The following is a 20,653-nucleotide window of genomic DNA, read 5'->3' as shown; positions in this document are numbered from 1 at the left end:
ACTTGCGATAGTTGGTTACAGTTAGCCCATAAAATATCTTTAAGCAAATCACAAATATTGATCAAGAACTTCTTCTAACTGTGACGAAAAAATTTGTTTAATTTTGTAGTTAGGACTCATCCTACAAGTAGGGTCTTCTTTGTATTTTTTTACATACCTGCTTAAAGTTTGGAAGCTTAAGTTTGTTTCCCTGGCAGCACAGCACATTTTCATACCATTTGTAACTAAAAATACCACCCTCCTATTTGTTTGTCCGTGGATCGACCAACGGTTTTTGCAGTTTTCTTTGGTCGCACCATACTGCAAATAAACGATGACTAGTAAGTTTAGTTAGTTTAATTTTTTACCAAAAGGAAAATAACATAATTTTATAAGGGAACAGTGACACAAAATATAAAATGTCTCATTGTACCCACATATGAAATATCTCACCGTAGATACCAACATTACAATTTATTCAGTTAAACGACTTAAAAATATTTTTGAAACTAATGCGTAAGAAAATAACATGCCATAGACTTACCTTAAATACGTAATTATCGGTTACTATCAACACCATAATTTTATTGTTAATAGTTTGTTTCATACAAACTTAGTGTTGCCAATGTAAAAATAGAAATTATCCGACTGTTGGGAGCAAAATATCCGAAATTATTCGAATGTTAGGAACCAAATATCCGAATTCATAAAAATCGAAAAAGAAGACTAATTTAAAGGCATAATTGACATTGACAGTTGACATTGACACATTGGTAGATGACAAATGGCAAGAAAACAAGATTAGTTTGATAGAAAAATATTTATTTAAATAAAAAATAACAAATAATACATAAATACAACAAATTAACAAATTATTAACTCCTAAAACCTATATTAAAAACAGTTATTGTTTACATACATAATCATAATACGTTGTAGAAACCAGCTAGGTACAGCTAAATCAAATACCAATGAATAAATAAAAAAAGCTAAATAAAAAGTTGAAAAACTGAAAAACTAAGTAAAGAAGGGATAACAATTCCTGTTCTTTTATTGACTCAATAATTCCCAAATTTCTTAGCCTTCCATTTTGGCTGTATTCTGCGTCCAAAGGGACTTTAATTCACAGCCGATATATGGTTAGACGACCACACGATGTTGGTCTATTAGGACAAAATGATTTATATTTCAAAAATAAAAGCCTATATTTTTGTAAAATATTTAGATAAGTAGGTACATTTTTTTGGGTGCCTTAAAGGTATCTACTGAAAAAACCAGATATGTATATTATTTATTTATGTAAGAAATAGCCTTTTGAGCAAAAACCCCCCTCTGATAGTCCACATTTGTGTATCGAAGTGTTAATCCTAAACAACTCGTGACCAAAACTTGATTTTTACACGTAAATTATTTGTTTTGTAATGCCGCATGCCACCATGGAATGGAAATTTTCTTCGCTTGCTAGCCTACAGGGGAATTACTTGATTACTTCGACCTTTTAGACTTGGATTGAAATGAAATTCGATTTTTGTCAATTCCAAAGATCCGTGGATTTTTGTACAGTAAAATAGTAAACCAAAATTATACTATTTATCAACAGAGGGCGCTGAAATAATTCATAGGTTCCATCATCTTCGATTAGGTATATGAGAATAGAATTTGCAGTTCTATGTACATTCGCAAATTTAGCTATTTAAGCTTATAAAAATTTAAATTATATTTAAAAATAAAAAGTCGATAGACCCTTGAATTATCCGAAATTATCCAAAAAATTGTTCAATCCGAAAATTATCCGATGGTCCACGAAATTATCCGAAAATCGGATAATTACCCGGACATTGGCAACACAGGACAAACTTTAAATTTGCGAGCAAAATAATTACTTTGACAATGACTGAACACTTGACATCGACTAAGAACAAAATGCTTCAAACTGTCACTGCTTCTAAAAGATCAATATCATAGCCAACTTAGTTTTTTAGCGATGCCAACAATCGAAATTCAATTTACCAAATTTTGGAAAATGTCTTTGTCTCACTGTGACCTCTTTTTCCCTACATGGCGACAAGAAATTAGAAACTTAACAATTATTTCGATACTATTTACTATTTCTTATTGTTATTTTTATTTTGCTGCCAATCCATTAATTGTTACACATTTTTTTTCAATTCTAGGAGGATCTACAAGCTCTTGTAATTCTCCAGTTCCGGCCTCACCCAGGACCGGCCTAGGACGATGTTTGTCTCCACTTTTTATACACCGAACAGTCACCGTTCCTGATACGACAGGAGTGCCACCGCCCGCAAGTCCTTTAGGAGCCATCCAGCCTGATTTGTACTTAAGAAAGGATGGACCTTTGTTCATTGCGGCGCCAAAGTCGTCTCCAAGCCTAGGAAGACTGCATTTTAGACTATCTTATGATTTTGATAAAAGTGATTTAGTAGTTCATCTGATTGAAGGTGAGTTAAAGTAATGTGTATCTATAGTTCTTAAAATTTAACCGTTCAGTGCTAATATGAATTATTTAAATATAAGTGCTATAGAGATAAGTGCTATAGTTATAAGCCCTAAGGGCTTTGAAATTTCAAAAATTTCAAAAGTTTGAGAAAATACAAGTCTAGATAAAATAAAGATAAATCTCCATTAATAACGAGACTAGTGATATAAAATTATAACGAATAAACAAAAATTGCTTTCCTGATAACTCCATGTGTCCAACTCATTGGTATTTTAGACATAGGTTGCTTGTTTTAAATAGAACACTTTGTATTTTATTACATTTTCCGATATATTTTTTTAAGCCAATTCGTTTGGTACTAATATTTCCTATACCTAAATCCAACCACTAGCAACACAAATTATTTCAACATTAGTAAAGGGTAGGCAAACAACTTCCCTTATTTCGGGTGATATTTTATTATTTTTTCATAAGTTATTAATTCTGAAAAGTAACTAAAAGTAAAATCATTGACTAGTTATTTTGTATTAATTTAATTATATAACTTACCAACTAAAATAACTAAATGTAATATTAAACAAATCAAGTTTTGTAATAAGTAGAGCTCGGGAAATATGCACTTAAAAAACCCTAAAATATGCATGCAAATATGCACAAAAAACAGTTGAAATATGCACTAAAATATGCTTTTAATGCTTTTATGTAATTAATGCATATAACTAAAAAACGCAGTAATACGTGAATTGAAGGTATTTAATTTATTTTATACTAAAGTCACAAAAAATATTGATTGAAATTTATATTATCTACATCATTATATTCATTTATTTCTACTTAAAAACTTATTTTTACTTTACATGAAGTTAAAGGAGCAAACTTAAAATATTCTAGAATTGAGGGTTCTACCTGTAAAATTAAATTATCTTCACAATTCTCCATTTTAATAATATATTATTTATTTGAATTATTTTTTGTTATCCCTCATTATTGTTTAACACTGCGCAGAATTTTTCATAATTTTGTTGGTTTCCCCAAGGTGTTTAATTTTTTCATATTATATATATATATATATATATATATATATATATATATATATATATATATATATATATATATATATATATATATATATATAATTGATGGATTCGACCGTTACTTAATGGAAATTCATTTTATGTAACAATAAAACACTGAAAACTTTGTTTTCAGTTACCTAACAACTCCAGATTAATTTCATTTGACGTAAAAAATCTTCTTCCTAGTATCCCTCCTACAGAAACTTTTATTCTAGTAAAAAACCTTTTAGACCAAAATAGTAGAAATCCAATCATTACATCTGAAATTTTACATCTTCTTGAAGTTTGCATAAACGAGGACTACTTTGAATTTAATAATGAAATATATACAAATAACGGTGCAGGACTTATAATGGGCAATCCTCTAAGCCCATTGCTATCAGATATTTTTATGGATCATCTAGAGACAAAGATTTCAAAACATCTCATATTCAAACTGTTTTTATATTGGTGGAGATACGTAGAAGACGTACAGGTATGTTTCACGGGAACTAACAGGCAACTCCACCAATTTTTATCGTATATTAATTCACTTCATAGTCATATTGAATTTACAATAGAAACAGAACAAAATCAATCCATAAATTTTTTAGATTTAAAAATTATCAGACTTAAAAACAAACATGACTTCTCCATATTTCATGAACCTACCTATACTGACACGACTATTCATAATTCATCATCCCATCCCACACAACATAAACTGGCAGCCTATCATAATATGTTACATAGATTAACAGAAATTCCGATGTCAAAATACAATTTTGAGACAGAATTAAATATCATTAAGCAAATAGCAGTAAACAATGGATACAACGAACAAACAATGAATAAAATGTTGAATCAAAAACTACACAAGAAAGCCCTGAAATTAGTATTTCCACCACCAGAGAAAAAACCCAGTACCTTCTGCTATATACAGGCAAAATATCAATAAAAATAGCCAAACACATAAAAAAGAAAGGAATAACACCAGCTTTCAGAACAAATAACAACCTCGGCAAATATATTAAAAACAACAAGAGCCAAAATAAAAAACACTTACACAGTTGTGTGTACAAACTTAAATGTGGCGACTGTCAAAAAACTTACATCGGTCAAACTAATAGAAATTTTAATAAACGAAAAGCAGAACATAAAAGGGCTTTCAATAATAGAAAAACAGATTCTACATACGCACTTCACCTTCTAGATCATAATCATTCTTTTAATGACGAATTTAAAATTCTTCACATTCAAAATAAAGGCCTTAACCTATCTTTCTTAGAATCTATGGAAATCAACAAATTAAAAAACACAGATATAATTCTGAATAACCAACTTGAGACAAACAGTTCTCCCCTCCTCAACCTATTTCATTAGATACTACTAGCGGACCAACTCGACATCGAGTTTTTTAAATGAAATTTTTATTTTGCGAGAAAAATATACAATATATACAATGACCGGAATAAAAATATTTTTATCAATAACTCAAAAACTATAAATGATAATTTCGTTACATTTTTAAACTCTACGTTGAATTCTCTATTGATATATATATATATATATATATATATATATATATATATATATATATATATATATATATATATATATATATATATATATAGATTGGTTTAAAATGTTCTCCTACGTCTTCCGATACTCAGTTGCCACTCCTCTCGATTCATCCATTCTATGTCTCTGTCTTTCATTTCTCTATTGATGCCTTCTCTCCAACTAAGATGGAGTCTTCCTCTTTTTTTTCTACCGTAAGAAGTTCACATTAAGACTTCATAGTTTACAGTTTTAGAATGTATTTTCTGTTTACTTTAAGGATTTAATCGGACATTGTATTATAGTTTATAAAAATAAATGTAATGACATTCTTCTTCTTCAAGTGCCCTGTCCGTTGCGAACGTTGGCTATTAACATGGCAATTCTGATCTTATTTGCGGCGCTTCTGAATAGTTCGACCGATGTGAGCCCGAACCACTTCCTCAGATTTTGGAGCCACGAGTGTCTTCTCCTGCCTGGCCTTCGCTTACTGTCTATTTTTCCCTGGACAATCAATTGCAGTAGACGGTACTTATCGTGTCTCAATATGTGGCCTAGATATTCAAGGTTTCTTTGTTTAATTGTATTCACGATTTCTTTCTCCTTTCCGATTCTTTGGATTACCTCTGTGTTGGTGACATGTTCGGTCCAGGATATACGAAGAATGCGTCGGTACACCCACATTTCGAATGCTTCTAGTTTTCTCGTGAGCGTCTCCGTCAGCGTCTAGGCCTCCACACCATACAGTAAGATCGGAAAAATGTAGCATTTAACTAGACGTAGTTTTAGGGGAAGAGACAAATCCCTGCTTATGAGGAGCTTTTTCTCAGAGTAATGACATTGGTAGTTTGAATTTTAACCAGTAATAGGTTCCGCCTGTATAGTATAAAATATCATATTAAAATATGTCAGATCGGATTTAAACTACATTAAAAATGCATTAAACTAACGTTCGATTTTTTTATTAAAAAAAAAGTTTTAATGTATACAAGTGACCTATTTAACAAATAGAGGGGCCCTTTTTGTTTTTAAAAAGAATTAATTGATAATCATATTTCTTTTCTTTCATAATATTTTTCTTTCAGCTCATGATCTCGCCAGTAGCGACCAGGGTGGATTTAACGACCCCTACGTCCGCTTAACCCTTACACCAGAGGTGGATTCCAGGAAACGACAAACAAATATTTGCCGAAATGATCCCAATCCCCTTTTCGATCAACATTTTAAGTTTCCAGTATCGCACGAGGAATTGCAGTCCAAGACGCTTGTATTACAAGTGTTCGATTATGACAGGTATTTAAAATAATTATTCTGTAAACCGTGTTTACGTAGAAAATGCAGTTGAGTGAAAACTAGAAAATAGGTAATTTGGCCGGTTACTTGGGCGTTTTGCTGTTCGAAAATCTTTTTCTCAAGCTTCAGTATGAAAAACCAAGAATCTGACATTAGACTAATAATGTCAAATTTGGCAAACTGATTGTTCATCGAAAATATAATTATTTTATATTCTTTACTGTTTTGTTTGAAAAAAAACGAATTTAAATAAAATATAGACTCATCAAAAAAGTTATTTCCCAAATATTTTACTTTCCCAAGTAATTTATGAGTCGCGTTGACTACAATTTAAAATTTTGACTAAACATGGCCTTGGATTATATTCTGCGACCTTGTAAAAAAATATGTATGGATAATTTCGTTTTTGTACCACCAACAAAATCGCAATTGTAGTAACTACACAACAAAATGAATTCCACTATAAATCAAATGAATGAAAATGTCCTAAATTAAAGTTATGTTGGCACATAAGGATGTCAATAATTGCATTTTATACCTTAATGCGCTATATCTGCGATCGATAAGACGCAACCTAATTTACAGATGTCGCGAATTTCGTGAAATATGTTTTACCATTCTCTACAATCATGGTATAATGGGTTAAATATTACACAGTATATGTACTCGTATAGTTATCTGTTAATATCGGTGTCTCTTGTGTTGTCTTGTCTTGTATAAAAAAATTAATTAAGAGCAGCAGGTAGCCTAGCACATTCAACGTTATAGCCTTATCGTATAAGCTCAAATCAAAATTCTATACTAGATTTGAAAACTGCTTCTGCTTCGAATATGATTGCTGCATATAAAACAAATATTATTGAAAATGTTGTCTGTTCTCTAGTCCTTCTTTAAGCTATTTCACAACCGTCTATGAAAGAAGAGTTCACCATTGTAGACCTGAAACCTAAAAGATATTCCACAGAATGAACATAAAAAGATCATCATCATCATCAGTAGCTCGACAACCCTTTCTGGGTCCTGGCTTGTTTTAGGATTTTCCGCCATTCTGTTCTGTTCCTTGCTTTGTTTTTCCAGTTGGTAATTTTAAGTGTTTTCAAATCTTGTTCCACTTGTTCCATGTATCTAAGTTTGGGTCTTCTCTTTGACCTTCTCCCTACTGGTATTTGCCTTATTATATGTTTTGGTATTTCAGTCTCCAACATCCGTTCAACATGGCCCATCTAGCGCAGACGTCCGATCTTTATGGATGTTATGACCTCGGGTTAATTGTATGCTGTGTATACTTTAAAATTATATCTTCTGCGCCATATGTTATTTTCTTTCACCCCCTTATATATGTGTCTAAGGATTTTTCGTTCAAACGTACCTAATAGTTTCCCATCGCATGGACAGTGTCCATGTCTCTGATTCATATACAAGGAACGGTTTTATCAAGATCTTGTATATTTTGCATTTGGTTTTTCTTGTGATGTTAGATCTTAGATATTAATTAGTCCATTATATATTTTATTAGCGATAATAAAATAGCAAACATAGAAAGATACTCATCCAAAAAGGAAAAACGGGTTTTGCAACAGCTGAAGATAATTTTGTTTTGAGATTCTGATGAAATTATATTGTTATATTATAAAAAACAATAAATAGTAAATATTTTGATAGACTGTCGTAATAATTTAGAGATAAAATCTATGAGTCATTTGGGAAATAAGAAAGTTTTTTCCGTCAAGATAACAATCTGGTATAGAGGTTTACAATTTCGATGCCCAAACTCATAGCTTGTTTGTGAATTACGGTATAATTTATATTATAAACAGGGTACTGTATAGAAAAATAACATGCGTTTTGTCAAAAAGCTTAACTCTTTTTTAAACCAATGGCCGTCTATAAATATTTACAAAGAGATGTCGAGGAGCTTCTTAATTTTTTCCTTTTATTATAACCAGATTTAGCCATACAACTCACACTCCTTTTGAGGGAAAAATTCACCCATCCCAGATACCTACGGTATCAAAAGGATTAAGCTCTGGTGGGACTCTTTTCGTGCCATCGAGCCCTAGGTTACTTGGTATGCTTGAGTATCTCCCAAAAATTTTCGAGGACGTCGTAAGGAGTACAGCTTTCTGCATTGCCTTATAGAGATGTTCATTTAGACCCAGTTGTTTTATGTTCTCTAGAAAGGATCTATCAAATATATCCTTACCACTTCAACAATTTACAAAACAAAACAAAAAATACAAACCTTATACAAACATTATAGTTAACATAAGACTAGGTACAATATTCCGTTAGCTTTCATCAAACTTATTTTTGAAACTATTTAAACTAGTAGCTTTTATTATGTCATTACTTAAACTGTCCGTCCCATTTATCAAAAACTCGGTGACTAAAAAGTTTTGAATTATTATAGTATGCAAAATCGGGCGTTGGTGGTAGAATAAATTGATTGTGAGTAAGTCTTATTTTTATTTCTTTTTACCTATTTAAAAAGTTTTGAATACTCCTTTTTCAATTTATAATTATGTCCTCTTAGTCTGTCATCTACGTTAATTTTAAAAAAGTTTGATGTTCTCCAAAAATTGTCCCCTAAGAATTCTATAAGGAGGTATGTCATCCCCTTTTTCTCGTCTATGACTTAATGAAGGCAACTTGAGCTTTCTTAGTCGGATTTCATAGCTTAATCTTCCATAACAAAATGGTAGCCTAGTAGATCTTCGTTGTACTCCGTCTAATAAACTAATATCCCTTTGGAAATGGAGTGACCAAACTGACACTACAAATTGTAGGTGAGGTCTGACATAACTTTTGTAGAGTTTTAAAAACAAGTCTGGAGACATTCTATGAAAGTAGATCCCATATCATTGTAACACTGTTATGTAACACTGTTATGTCTTATCTGTTATATATTTTTTTCAGATTTTCCAGAAATGATATAATCGGAGAAGTATCAGTAGTCATGAGCGAGTTTGACGTTGCAAATAGCGTAGAAATTTGGGGCGAGATTACAAGAAATAAGAAACCCAGAGAAGATACACAAGAGATTTTGGTGTCTCTTAGTTATTTGCCTTCAGCTGAAAGATTGACTGTAGTTCTTTTAAAAGCTAGGAATCTTTCTGTGTCGCAGTGTAAAGGAAACACAGGTATTGCTTATCTAAATAATATTATTTTATTTTTATCTTAAATAATATTAAGGCTACCTTTGTAGAGCACTAAAAATTTTACGTAGGATATTTTTTCCAAAGTCTCGTTATCTCGCCAAACGTCTTGTAATGTCATACAAAACTATCTCTATTCATTTAATTTAAGCTTTTCTTTTTCTTTGACATCTGGGTGCACATTTTGACAATTTTTGTAATATTAATTTTTTATAAATTTTTTTTTGTAAATTATGCCCAAATTTTAAACGTTTGAATTTGTTTTTTCAGTTTCATTTTATTTAACGTATTATTGTATATTTATTTTAGATTTGCAAACATTTGTTAAAGTGTACCTGATAGTAAATGGAAAGAGAACTAAAAAGAAAAAGACCGCAACTAAAAAAGGAAGCTGCAACCCTGTTTGGAACGAAGCACTCACTTTTACACTGGCTGCAAATCATGTGGGTAATGCTGCCATTGAGGTAAGAAATTTATTTTATGTCTAATTAAATTTGTTGGAAAGCAAATATAATATGAAATATAACATTATTAAATGCTGAAAAGGTTTCCATATTTATTAAGAAATTATAAAGTCGATAATAATTCTTTTTGTAGACCCCTCAAATAGAAGTCTCAAATATGTAGACCTGTATCATCTTCTAGACAATCACATTCCGTTTCCATTTCACCTTCATTAGCGGTGTTATCTTCTCGGTTTTCTAGAATATCCTCATACCATTTAGGGTCTTTTTCTTCTTCCCACGTATTTCCAAATTCTTGTATCATTCATGTATTTTTTAACGATTTTTTTCTTTTCTTTTAGTGATCTTCCTAACTAGTGTCAATACACTATGAGTCTTTTTTACCTGTCTTAAGCAACGTTTTAGGTACTTCAGAGTTACTTTCAAACCTAAAGTGTTCAAAGCAAGTGATGGTTATTGGTGGAGGATAATTTTTCGTCAATATAATTTTTTTAACATCTGATATTCCATTAATTTTTTTTAAATATGATTGCAATTGTTTTAATCATACATCATACAAAATCCAATCAGATAAAAGGCTTTTTACAGCTCCAAAAGAGCGGTAAATTTCTTTATATTCTCTCTTGTCTTTAAAGCAGCACATTTTCTTAAGGGGCCTGCGTAGCGCAAGCGGTAGGATGCTTGCCTCGCATGTCGGTGGTCCGGAGTTCGAATCCTACCGCCGGCAAGACAATTCGACAACTAGACATTTCTAAAAATGTCTATAGGCCCCAGGTCGACTCAGTGTGAATAAAATGAGTACCTTGGGTAAAACCAGGGGTAATAATAGGCGGTTGAAGCGTAGCACTGGCCATGTTACCTTCCTTGTATACCGTAGGCCCTAGATATAGCAGACTACCCTGCTATACTCCCAAAGCCGCTAGCGGTATAAAACGGGAGACTATTATTATATTTTCTTAAGGCTTTTTCAACGCGCCCAAATACTCTGTCAGCTGGTAAGAAGCTGTGACCTCGAACAGGGAATGTAAGATGAATTTCAGTAAAGTTTTCATTCAATTTTTCTTTCAGCCGATAATAGTAAAGGGCATGGATAACATGGGTGTTTTTATTTTGCCCTTCACATCCGTCACAAAATTAACGAACTTTTTTTTTAATTTCAAGATATAACTAATCCAGATGACAAAGTAAAGCAGATTATACTTCCATCCTGGTCTTGCCATATTTTCTGTCCATGTGTAGAATACTATTTATTTTACTTTTAGCGTGCATGTCCACACAGCATAAAACGTAAAAACTCACTTCTTGAACATAAAAAGCATCATTAATCCGTGTTCGTAGAAGGGGCTGCACTTGCTGCATATCAAAGCAAAATGTGATTGAATCCGGTGGCACTTCTCTTGCTAACTCATAAAAAGCCTTGCCTCTTTTATTATGAATTCTGTACCCACTGTAACATCAAGTCCCTTTTTCCATGACATCCTTTGCTATTTTAATTTTGTGCTTTATTCAAGTACACAGAAAACAGCAATCAGATGTAGGGGAAGACAATCCGATATTGAATTTTGTTCTAAAAATATTGGCAAGCATCGTCTAATTGGTAATACGGTTATAATCAGTACAGTGTGAGATGTGTAGTTTATAGAATTTTGATATATTTAGGTTTTCAGATAAATAGATCATCTTCTGATTTTGATCTGATTTTGATCTGTTGGTCACTTCGCAGCCTTTTAGGTTTTCAATAAATTCAATAAAATTTTTCTTTATCTTTATGAGAAACCTTTCCCCCTTCCTTTCCCCCTCTTCGTTCTTTTAGTGCAACAGTATTGTGTTTCTTTTTACAAACTTTATTTACTCTTCGCTCACTGATTCATAGAGCTGTTGACAAGAATTTTAGACAAACTCTTGTGGGTCTGGCACCCTTTATGGGTGTTATATGATAAAGAGTATTAAATAAGCGAGAGCGAGAGTTTGGCTTGATATCTCGTTTTATTTCCACGGGACCAACGGTTATCATGTAGGATAGTTATGTATCTTGCTATGATTTATCAGTCGTAGCGTAAAAGGGTTGCCTTAATCGTCTTATATCAGATAATTTAATATTACTGCATTTGAAGCTCTTACCTGAATTATTGCATGGCCTCCCAAACTTCTTTAGTAAGAGATCTTTATATTCACAACTACACGTAATTTAAATCACCATTTAAAACCGTTAGAAATAATAAATGTTAATGTGTTTTTACCTTTTACTTTTTTTGACCAATCTTTTAGACACTTTAGCCATTCTCTTTCGACTTCCCTTGTTACCATCTTTTACACAAATACTAGATTTAATTTCTTCCATTCTAGTAAACTAACGCAGTGTCTGATGCAACGTTACAAACAAACAAGTCCCTCTAAAGTACCTAAGTAAGCAAAATACATTCTTACGCATAACAAAATGAACAGAACTGTGATTTCCATCTTTCGGTAATTTGCTTAACTGAAAAAACCTTTCACAGAAATATATTTTCAAGAATTTATTGCAGTTTGGTTAAATATGATGGATTTATGTCAGTTTGCTTGGTCTGAAAATATGATTTAATGCATTTTTGTTTCGTTTTGAAATATTCATACAGCAATATATTGGATATAAAGCACATTACCTGAAATAAATAGTTCGCGATGTACATTGAACTAAACCAAGTACTTTGTAGTATTTACTTAAAAAATGTCTAAAACTGGATTTATTGTTTTTTGCTTAGTTGCTCCTCAGTTAGTCTATAACCATATTGGATTTTGCAGACTCTAGCCAGTTGTTCTAAACTTGTAACTTCTAAATTATGGTGTTAAAAGAGCTTCACCTTAGTGCCCTTTTTGTTATTATTTTGGGAACTACGACTTTGTCTTTTCCGTTTTAAGTTTATTAATCTTTCTTTTCTTTTAAAAGCTTCATCTTCTAGATGCCCAATCAGATTCCATTATATTTATCTAGTGATTGAATTATTTTACATTACATGAACTTAGTCGATAAAAAATCTAAAACTTGCGTTATATTAGTTGATCAATTTGATTTTATGTTTAATTATCTAGTTATCGGTGTTTGACCAAGGTACCGACATAATCGTCAACAACTCACTAATCGGCAGCTGCACTGTAGGCCCTAAGGAAAGTGGTCCCGAAAAGGACCACTGGGTTGACATGACGCAAAGTCCTAGGAAAGCTATAGCCTGCTGGCATACCGTAAGGTAAATCTCTGAAGAATATATGCTCAAAATAACAGAAATGTGTCAGCAGCAAGAAACACAAATAAAAGGAAAAACTCTTACAGACATTTTTTAGATGTAAAACATGCAACAATTCAACTTAAATATAAAATTTAACATAAACTGATATCAATTTGTTATAGATAAGTGATTATACATTGCGTTTCTTGCTGTTGGTATTATAGATTAAATTTATATTTGTATTGTGTGCTTAATTGCAAAGATTTTTACTAGAATGTATTACTTTAACCCAGAAATGTATTTAAAAACATTTTATTATGATTTTATTTTTTTAAAAAGGACATTTAAATAATAAACAAAAGGATTTAAATATTAAATTAAACTTCACCAAAAAAATATACAAGAAAGGAACTAGCATTTAGAATATAACTTAAATGTTAGAAACCTTAAAAAAATATAGTACAATATGTTTTTATAACTATATTATTTAGTAAAACCAAGTATTTGCATCATAAAATAAAATAAAAACTACAAGGCCTGTAGTTTTTAGTTGTTTGATAAACAATTGGTTAGAAAAAATTTCAAAAGTATTCCAAAATATTAAATTCGTAAGGAGACTGAGTTCAGACAAATTTATCTAGTGGCCCATAAATCCAGTGAATATTACAATTATTTTTGCTCAAAATAATACAGACTTGCTGATGACTTACTTTCTTATATTCACTAGTGTTTTATAATGGTAGGTACATTGTATTCGAAGTTTCTAGACCACAGTCCGAAATTGTTTCTTCGTGAATTATTTTGCTTTGCAACTCTGCAGACATTATTAAAGACGAGGAAATAGCGGAAGTGGACGTATTCTCCTATCGCTGCCACGGTCGGTTAGTGATATATCGGTTGGTCTGAATTGGAATTTCCGGTGTATTTGGGAAAAGGTTTGTATGCCGTACCGTTAAGACTATCTTCTTTACGATTTACACTAATTAGATGTTTTTAAATTTCAATAGCTTCTCTACTTAACTCCATAACTTGCGTGCCTACTATTAAGATCCTAAGATCTAAGCGCCCAAGATCTATAAGGCACTTATGTCTTTTCTTCTAATCTACGGAACAAGCAAATATAAGTGATGTTTTTAGTCGTCTTCACGCCGCAGAAATAAAAAAAAATTGTTTTCCGGTATCCAGAAGAAACTACTGTTATCCTAGAGGAACAGGCAAGAGTAGACAAGGAAAGGTGTCGTTACACTATTGGAGAATATAGAATAGGAGTAAGAAACGTAAGAGGTAACATAATAGTTCGGTTATGCTAATAGGAGAACGTGTCCATTTCCAGCACGTGGCTTCCAGCTTAAGTTATCCCCAAGACGTCTCTATTTATGAGGATCTTATCGGAATATTTTGCACGAAAAACAAGTTTTGCAAGATAAAAAGTTTAGAGTGAAACAATTGTGAAATGTCGATCCTATTATCTTATGCGATAGTTACCAAGGTCTTAAAAAACGGTAAAGTGTTTAGACCAGATAACGTTCAGAAGGAATTGAATTTTCTACAAATATATAAAATATAAAATCTAAATTTGCCGTATTCCTTAAAACACCGGGTGCAAAAATGTGATGAGTTTCTACTAACTAACTTAATGAGTCAGATATTTGAAGATTTAAAGTTTATATAAAAGTTCTACATGGTTCTACATTCAAGAAGACTTAGGAACTAGGGAAATTTTGGTCGCACTATCAATGCTGCTACAAATGTGCCAGAATCAACGATTTGTATACTTGGGCTTTCTGATAACCAATAATGTCAATTGCTCCTCAGAAATCAAGCGTAGACTAGCAATGGCCCGAACCGCAACAGCTAAATCAATTAAAATACGGTAAGATCAAACAATAACTAGGAATACTTAGCCCAGGTTGGTCAATGCCCTAATTTTTCCCATTGCTACATACGCAATTGAAACATCTTCTTCTTCTTCAGTGCCTTATCTGGTCCGGATGTTGGCGATCATCAAGGCTATCATGGTTTTGTTGACTGCTCTGCGAAACAGCTCCGCGGAGGTCATCCCAAACCATGGTCGCTTATCCGGTCCGGATATTGGCGATCATCAAGACTATCATGGTTTTGTTGACTGCTCTGCGAAACAGCTTCGCGGAGGTCCTCCCAAATCATTGTCGGAGGTTTTTTAAACACGAAATACGACGGCGTCGCGGCCCGCTCCTGCCAAATACTTTACCCTGAGTAACAAGTTGAAGAATTCGATATTTTTTTTTTCGTTTCGCATCACGTGCCCGAGGTACACAGGCTTACGTTGTTTCACTAAATTAAGCACTTCTTTTTCTTTTCTCATGCGCTGTAGGACCTCAACGTTGGTGACATGGTCCACATACGATAGTTTTAATATCCTCCTGTAGATCCACATCTCGAAGGCTTCAATCCGCTTTTCTGTGGCTTGCGTCAATGTCCAGGCTTCAACTTCATATAGTAACACTGGAAGAATGTAGCACCTCACTATCCACATCTTGGTTCCCAAACTGAGATCACTGCAGCACAGCAAGGATCTCAACTTGATAAATGTAGACCGTGCCATTTCAATTCTGGATCTAATCTCTTGAGCGTAGTCCCATTGTTAGTTGAGGGTAGTTCTAAGGTAAGTAAATCTGTCGACTTTCTGGATCTCTTCGCTACCTGCCATTAGTACCCCGGATCTAAATTTACACGGCTGACAACCATGAGTTTAGTTTTCTTAATATTAAGGTCTAGTCCGTATGTTACGCTCACAGTTCTCACTCGGTCTAATAAGGCTTGTAGACAACTGAAATATGGACTCTCAAAATGAACGAGGACCATGGAACTATTGACAGTAGAAAGAAAAGCAGAAGGCCGAAGACCAAGAGGAAAATCTCCAACACGATGGGCAGACCAAATGAAGACTTTGGTGGAAAAATTCCTACATGAAGCCGTCCATAATACGGCACAGGATCGCAGCCAATGGAGACAAAAAACTAATCATATTTAGAGTGTTACAATGCCCTGACAAGGTCTTAAGGAATGAGGAGGAGATGTTTCACAGAGTATATCCAAGCATTTGATGGAGTCAAATATAGTATGAACAAAAAGTTTAGACTCCCAATATCTAAAGATCATTCAGTATCCTTAAGAATACCGGGTAGCAACACTATACTTTAAAAGCCTAACATTTAAATAAAAATAGACAGATTAAGATTAATAGACAGACAAATAAGAATAGACAGTTAAGGTTGGATTTCGTTACAGCGTACCACCATTCGCTGATATGTATATTTCTGCCTCTTGGCTTCATCAGAGCGAACTCAGATTTAGGTTGAATCCTGAATTCGATTTCCGATTTAAATTTTCATTTAAATAAAAGTTTTACTAATTAAAAGTGCATTAAAATGAGGCTGTGTACACACGCTTTTTAATATATATATATTCTGAAATTATCTTTCAGAATGCACTTAAAGGTTCAGAATATGGCAGAAACATCAAGTAATAGATCACTCGATAAAGAAATAAAATATGGCTTCGGGAAATATTACGTATAAAGTATAAAACATATAGAAGAACTGAAGCGTAGACGTTAGAAGTTAAGAGTCTAATAGTAGAAGCTTTTGAAATGTGTTCGAAAATATTTAAAAGTTCTGCATCAAAACTACATGAGAAGATGAGCTCAGCGAATATTTCTAACGTGCTCTTTCACTTCAATCTCAGCAATTTGTTATATTGCTACTCGATCTCTAGGATTTCTTTTTGTTCTTCATGTAACCCTCGTCCATCAATTGATGAATGTAGGCCTCGCACTGCAGCTGCCATATTTCTCTACCTTCTCTGACTTTCGTTTAGATTTTCAACACTATTTTTTAAATACTATTCACTCATCATAGAGATAGCTTTTTAATATATCTGTTTGTCATACGCAGTCTTAATTTTATTACTGTGAATGTATTTCTGCAAATATTCTATCTTCCTACACTTTTACCTTATTATAGTACCAAGCCAGGGAATTCCCTTGTCTGAGTCCATCATTTATCTCAAAGAATCGAGAATTTTCTCCTTGTATCCTAACGCTGGCTTTTAAGTTGAATATTGTCATTCTCGTTAATAGGATAAGTTTTTCTGGTATACCAAACTCACACATTGATTGGTATTGTACTGTTTTCTTGACACTGTCGTATGCGACCTTAAGTCATGGGTTTTAATGTTAAACTCTAATGTTTTCTTGAGGATCTGTCTTATTGAATCAATCTGGTCAATTGTTGATTTTTCTGGAGTAAATCCGGTCTGGTATTTTCCAACCATGGCAACTGTGTAAACTTGTAAGCTTTCGTAGAGAATATTTTCTAGTATTTTTAAGCAGTTGTAAGCGGGGTTATACCTCTGTAGTTGTCACACTGGAGCTGATCGTTTTTTTTTATGTAACGGGCATATCACGCCTTGAGACCATTTACAGGGCATCGTCCCATTTTGCCAAACAAGAAGTAAAAGTTTATGCAGTGCTTGTAGCAGGCATCTACTACGTCCATAATCTTATTTTTAGATTTTAAATCTTCCAGACTCTGCTTTACTTAACTGTAGTTTTTTTGACATTGAAATACTCCTTACCCGAAAAATTAAACGGGGGATTTGGAATTGAAAAGGAGACCTATTTCTGGAATAACTTACCCCACGGTATATAATATTAAATTATTACTGTGATTATATTATATTACTGAAATGATACTTTAAAAGCTTATAAAGTGTGTGCTTTCAAAATTATTATTATCCCAGATTTAGCCATACGGCTCACACTCCCTCTAAGGGGCAAATTCACTTATCCCAGATACCTACGGTATCAAAAGGATTGAGCTCTGCTGGGACTCTTTCCGTGTTATCGAGCCCTAGGTGACTTGGTATGTTGGAGTATCTCCCAAAAATTTTCGAATACATCTGGACGTCGCGAGGAGTACAGCTTTCTGTATGGCCTTATAGAGATGTTCATTTAGACCTAGCTGTTTTATGTTCTCTAGGAGGTTTTTGGGAATAACACCAGTAGTAGATAGAATAATAGGTACTGTCTGGGTACTTTCCATTCTCCATTGTCTCCAGATTTGTATTTCTAGATCTCTGTACTTGGCGATCTTTTCGTTGTATTTAACACGCAAATTATTGGTGTTTGGTATTGCCACATCAATAAGTGTTGTTTTTCTAGTAAGTTTATTCACTACTATAAGATCCGGCCTATTATGCGCCACTGGTTAGTCTGTGAGCACAGTGCGGTCCCAGTATAGCTTGCAGTAGTCATTTTCAATTCTGTCAGGGATGTATTGATAATAAGGAAGATGGAAGATAATCTTTCGTACTGAGTCATGGCGTTCTGTATAATCAGTTTAGATTTAAATTTAGATTAATTATTATTATTAAGATAATTTTTTTCGCGATTTGTAATACATTCGTGAAAGATCTTTGCAGTTATCAATATAAATACTTTTATTTTGCTCACTGTAAGTATACTTCACTGATTTTTTAAATGTAATATTTATCGATCAACGTTACATGTTAAATTAATATATTGAATTATATTATAACCTCTTGGAAGAATGTACTGTCCAATGTATTTACTGTATTTAGTACTATTTACTAAATACTAATCGTGTTACTGTCTAAAGTATTACTATCTTTCGCCCATTGTTTTATTCATTAGTTTGATTTAGTGTTCGCTGTTAGGCATCAACTTCCCCGGAGACAGATATTTTAATATGATCTAAAACTTGCTTAGATTTGATGGTATAATATATGCAACTATTTCGATTGAATGAATGAATTTTTATTTAATATTAAACAGTTCTGTAAGTTTTAATATTAAATAGAAATATCAAAATTACCAAATAATAATACTTGGTGTTTATGCAAAATATAATTACAAATAAGAGAATTACGAAAAAACACAATAGTGACCCAAAAGTCTTAGTAAAAGTTAGCATTAAAAGAGTTAGCCCATATAGAGGAAAACAAATATTAGATTTAAATTTCTTTGGTTTATAAGATTTAGATTTCTTTAAACTTAATATAAAAAAATATAGAAAATAACATATCCACAAGATAAATAAATTTCCTGTAGTCAGTTGCTACCTAAAAGTCTTTATAGAGACTAGGTACGTGTCAGGTCCGACTACCGCAGTTTGAGATTCTTGCGTTGCCATGAAGTAAATTATATTTAAAACTTAAATATCTTATAATATTATCAGCAACTAATTGATTAAAACTAATTTAACAATATTTAGTGGCTTTACATATGTAGGTATATGTATATACATATATTTACATGTACTCACTTATGTTGAGGAAACATTAACACTCACAAAAAAGGTAGTTAATAAGATTCGTGTGACTCAAATGGCTATGGAGCGCCAGATGTTGGGTGTTTCTCTGAGAAACCGAATCCCAAACGAAGAAATGCGTCGTAGAACAAAAACAACATACGCTATCGAAAAAATCGCGTCGTTAAAATGGAATGGGCCAGGACACGTCGAAAGATTATCAGACAACCTATGGACAAAAGGTATTTTAAAGTGGAGACCAAGGTAAGAAGCAATACGGAGCAGAGGACGCCCACTAACTAGATGGACTGACGACCTAAAGCGTGTTAGAAATAATTGGATGCAAGCCGCATAAGATAAGATAAGATAAGATAAGATATGATAAGAGACAGAAGGAAAGAGCAGAGGAAGACCTATGTCCAGCAGTGGACGCATACAGTTGAATGGTGATGATGATGACATATGTATGTCTAGTAAAAGCATCTTGTGATGGAATAGTCCTAAAACGTTCTGTGATATAGTCTGAAAGGTTTCTTTTAAAGAAATACCTTTTATAAAGGATTTTTTTAATTAAAATAATATATAAGATATTTACAACCATTTATTCAAATAAGATTACTAAATAGCAGGCAAAGTCGTAATAAACAATTCTAGAGTTTTTTACATGATCTCATTTAATAGATGCAATGACATAACAAAATATATAAATTGGAGACTTATTGCCACCGAAAATTATATTCATTAATGATAATTGGATTTAGAAACTAAAGAGAGATTCATAAATAAGTTTTTTAGTCAAATTTACTCGAAGCTTTGTCCAATATCTCGATCGGCACGAGCCAATTGCAAACAAATTTCTTGACAAGATAAAAAGTCATCACAAAATCGGATATCTTGTTGCACTCCATTATCTACGTTGTACTCCATTATTTGCGCTGTTTGTGGAATACTAATTCACTCATTGATGATATAAGTTCTCTCCTTTCGTTTTAATAAAGTTTGATATAAAGAAATTGATAGTCTTAATATTGTCTCACAACAAAATAAAGTTGTGAAGGTGCTTTAGCTAGCTTTAAAAATTTGCTCATGATCAATATAGCTCTGAATAGAAGCTACAGTAATAATACAAGAACAGTGATCACAAAATCACTCTTTCCGTGTGCAAGCCTTAGCTG

The 20,653-nt window shown here is 32.6% G+C and overlaps 1 protein-coding gene across 1 annotated transcript in view; it reads left to right on the top strand.

Moving 5' to 3' along the window:
• The window catches only part of Sytbeta (Synaptotagmin beta), a 142,462-nt gene extending 129,173 nt beyond the window's left edge, over positions 1 to 13,289 (top strand). Inside the window, exons 4-8 of the mRNA XM_072520311.1 lie at positions 2,154 to 2,438; positions 6,138 to 6,345; positions 9,262 to 9,485; positions 9,810 to 9,964; positions 13,034 to 13,289. Of these exons, the coding sequence (XP_072376412.1) occupies positions 2,154 to 2,438; positions 6,138 to 6,345; positions 9,262 to 9,485; positions 9,810 to 9,964; positions 13,034 to 13,192 (1,031 nt within the window). The 3' untranslated portion in view covers positions 13,193 to 13,289. The remainder of the gene's footprint in view (positions 1 to 2,153; positions 2,439 to 6,137; positions 6,346 to 9,261; positions 9,486 to 9,809; positions 9,965 to 13,033) is intronic.
• The last annotated feature ends 7,364 nt before the right edge of the window (positions 13,290 to 20,653 follow it).

The sequence above is a fragment of the Diabrotica undecimpunctata genome, chromosome 1, assembly GCF_040954645.1.
Source record: "Diabrotica undecimpunctata isolate CICGRU chromosome 1, icDiaUnde3, whole genome shotgun sequence".
Classification (NCBI taxonomy): domain Eukaryota; kingdom Metazoa; phylum Arthropoda; class Insecta; order Coleoptera; family Chrysomelidae; genus Diabrotica; species Diabrotica undecimpunctata.
This window is presented reverse-complemented; position numbering and strand designations above follow the sequence as displayed.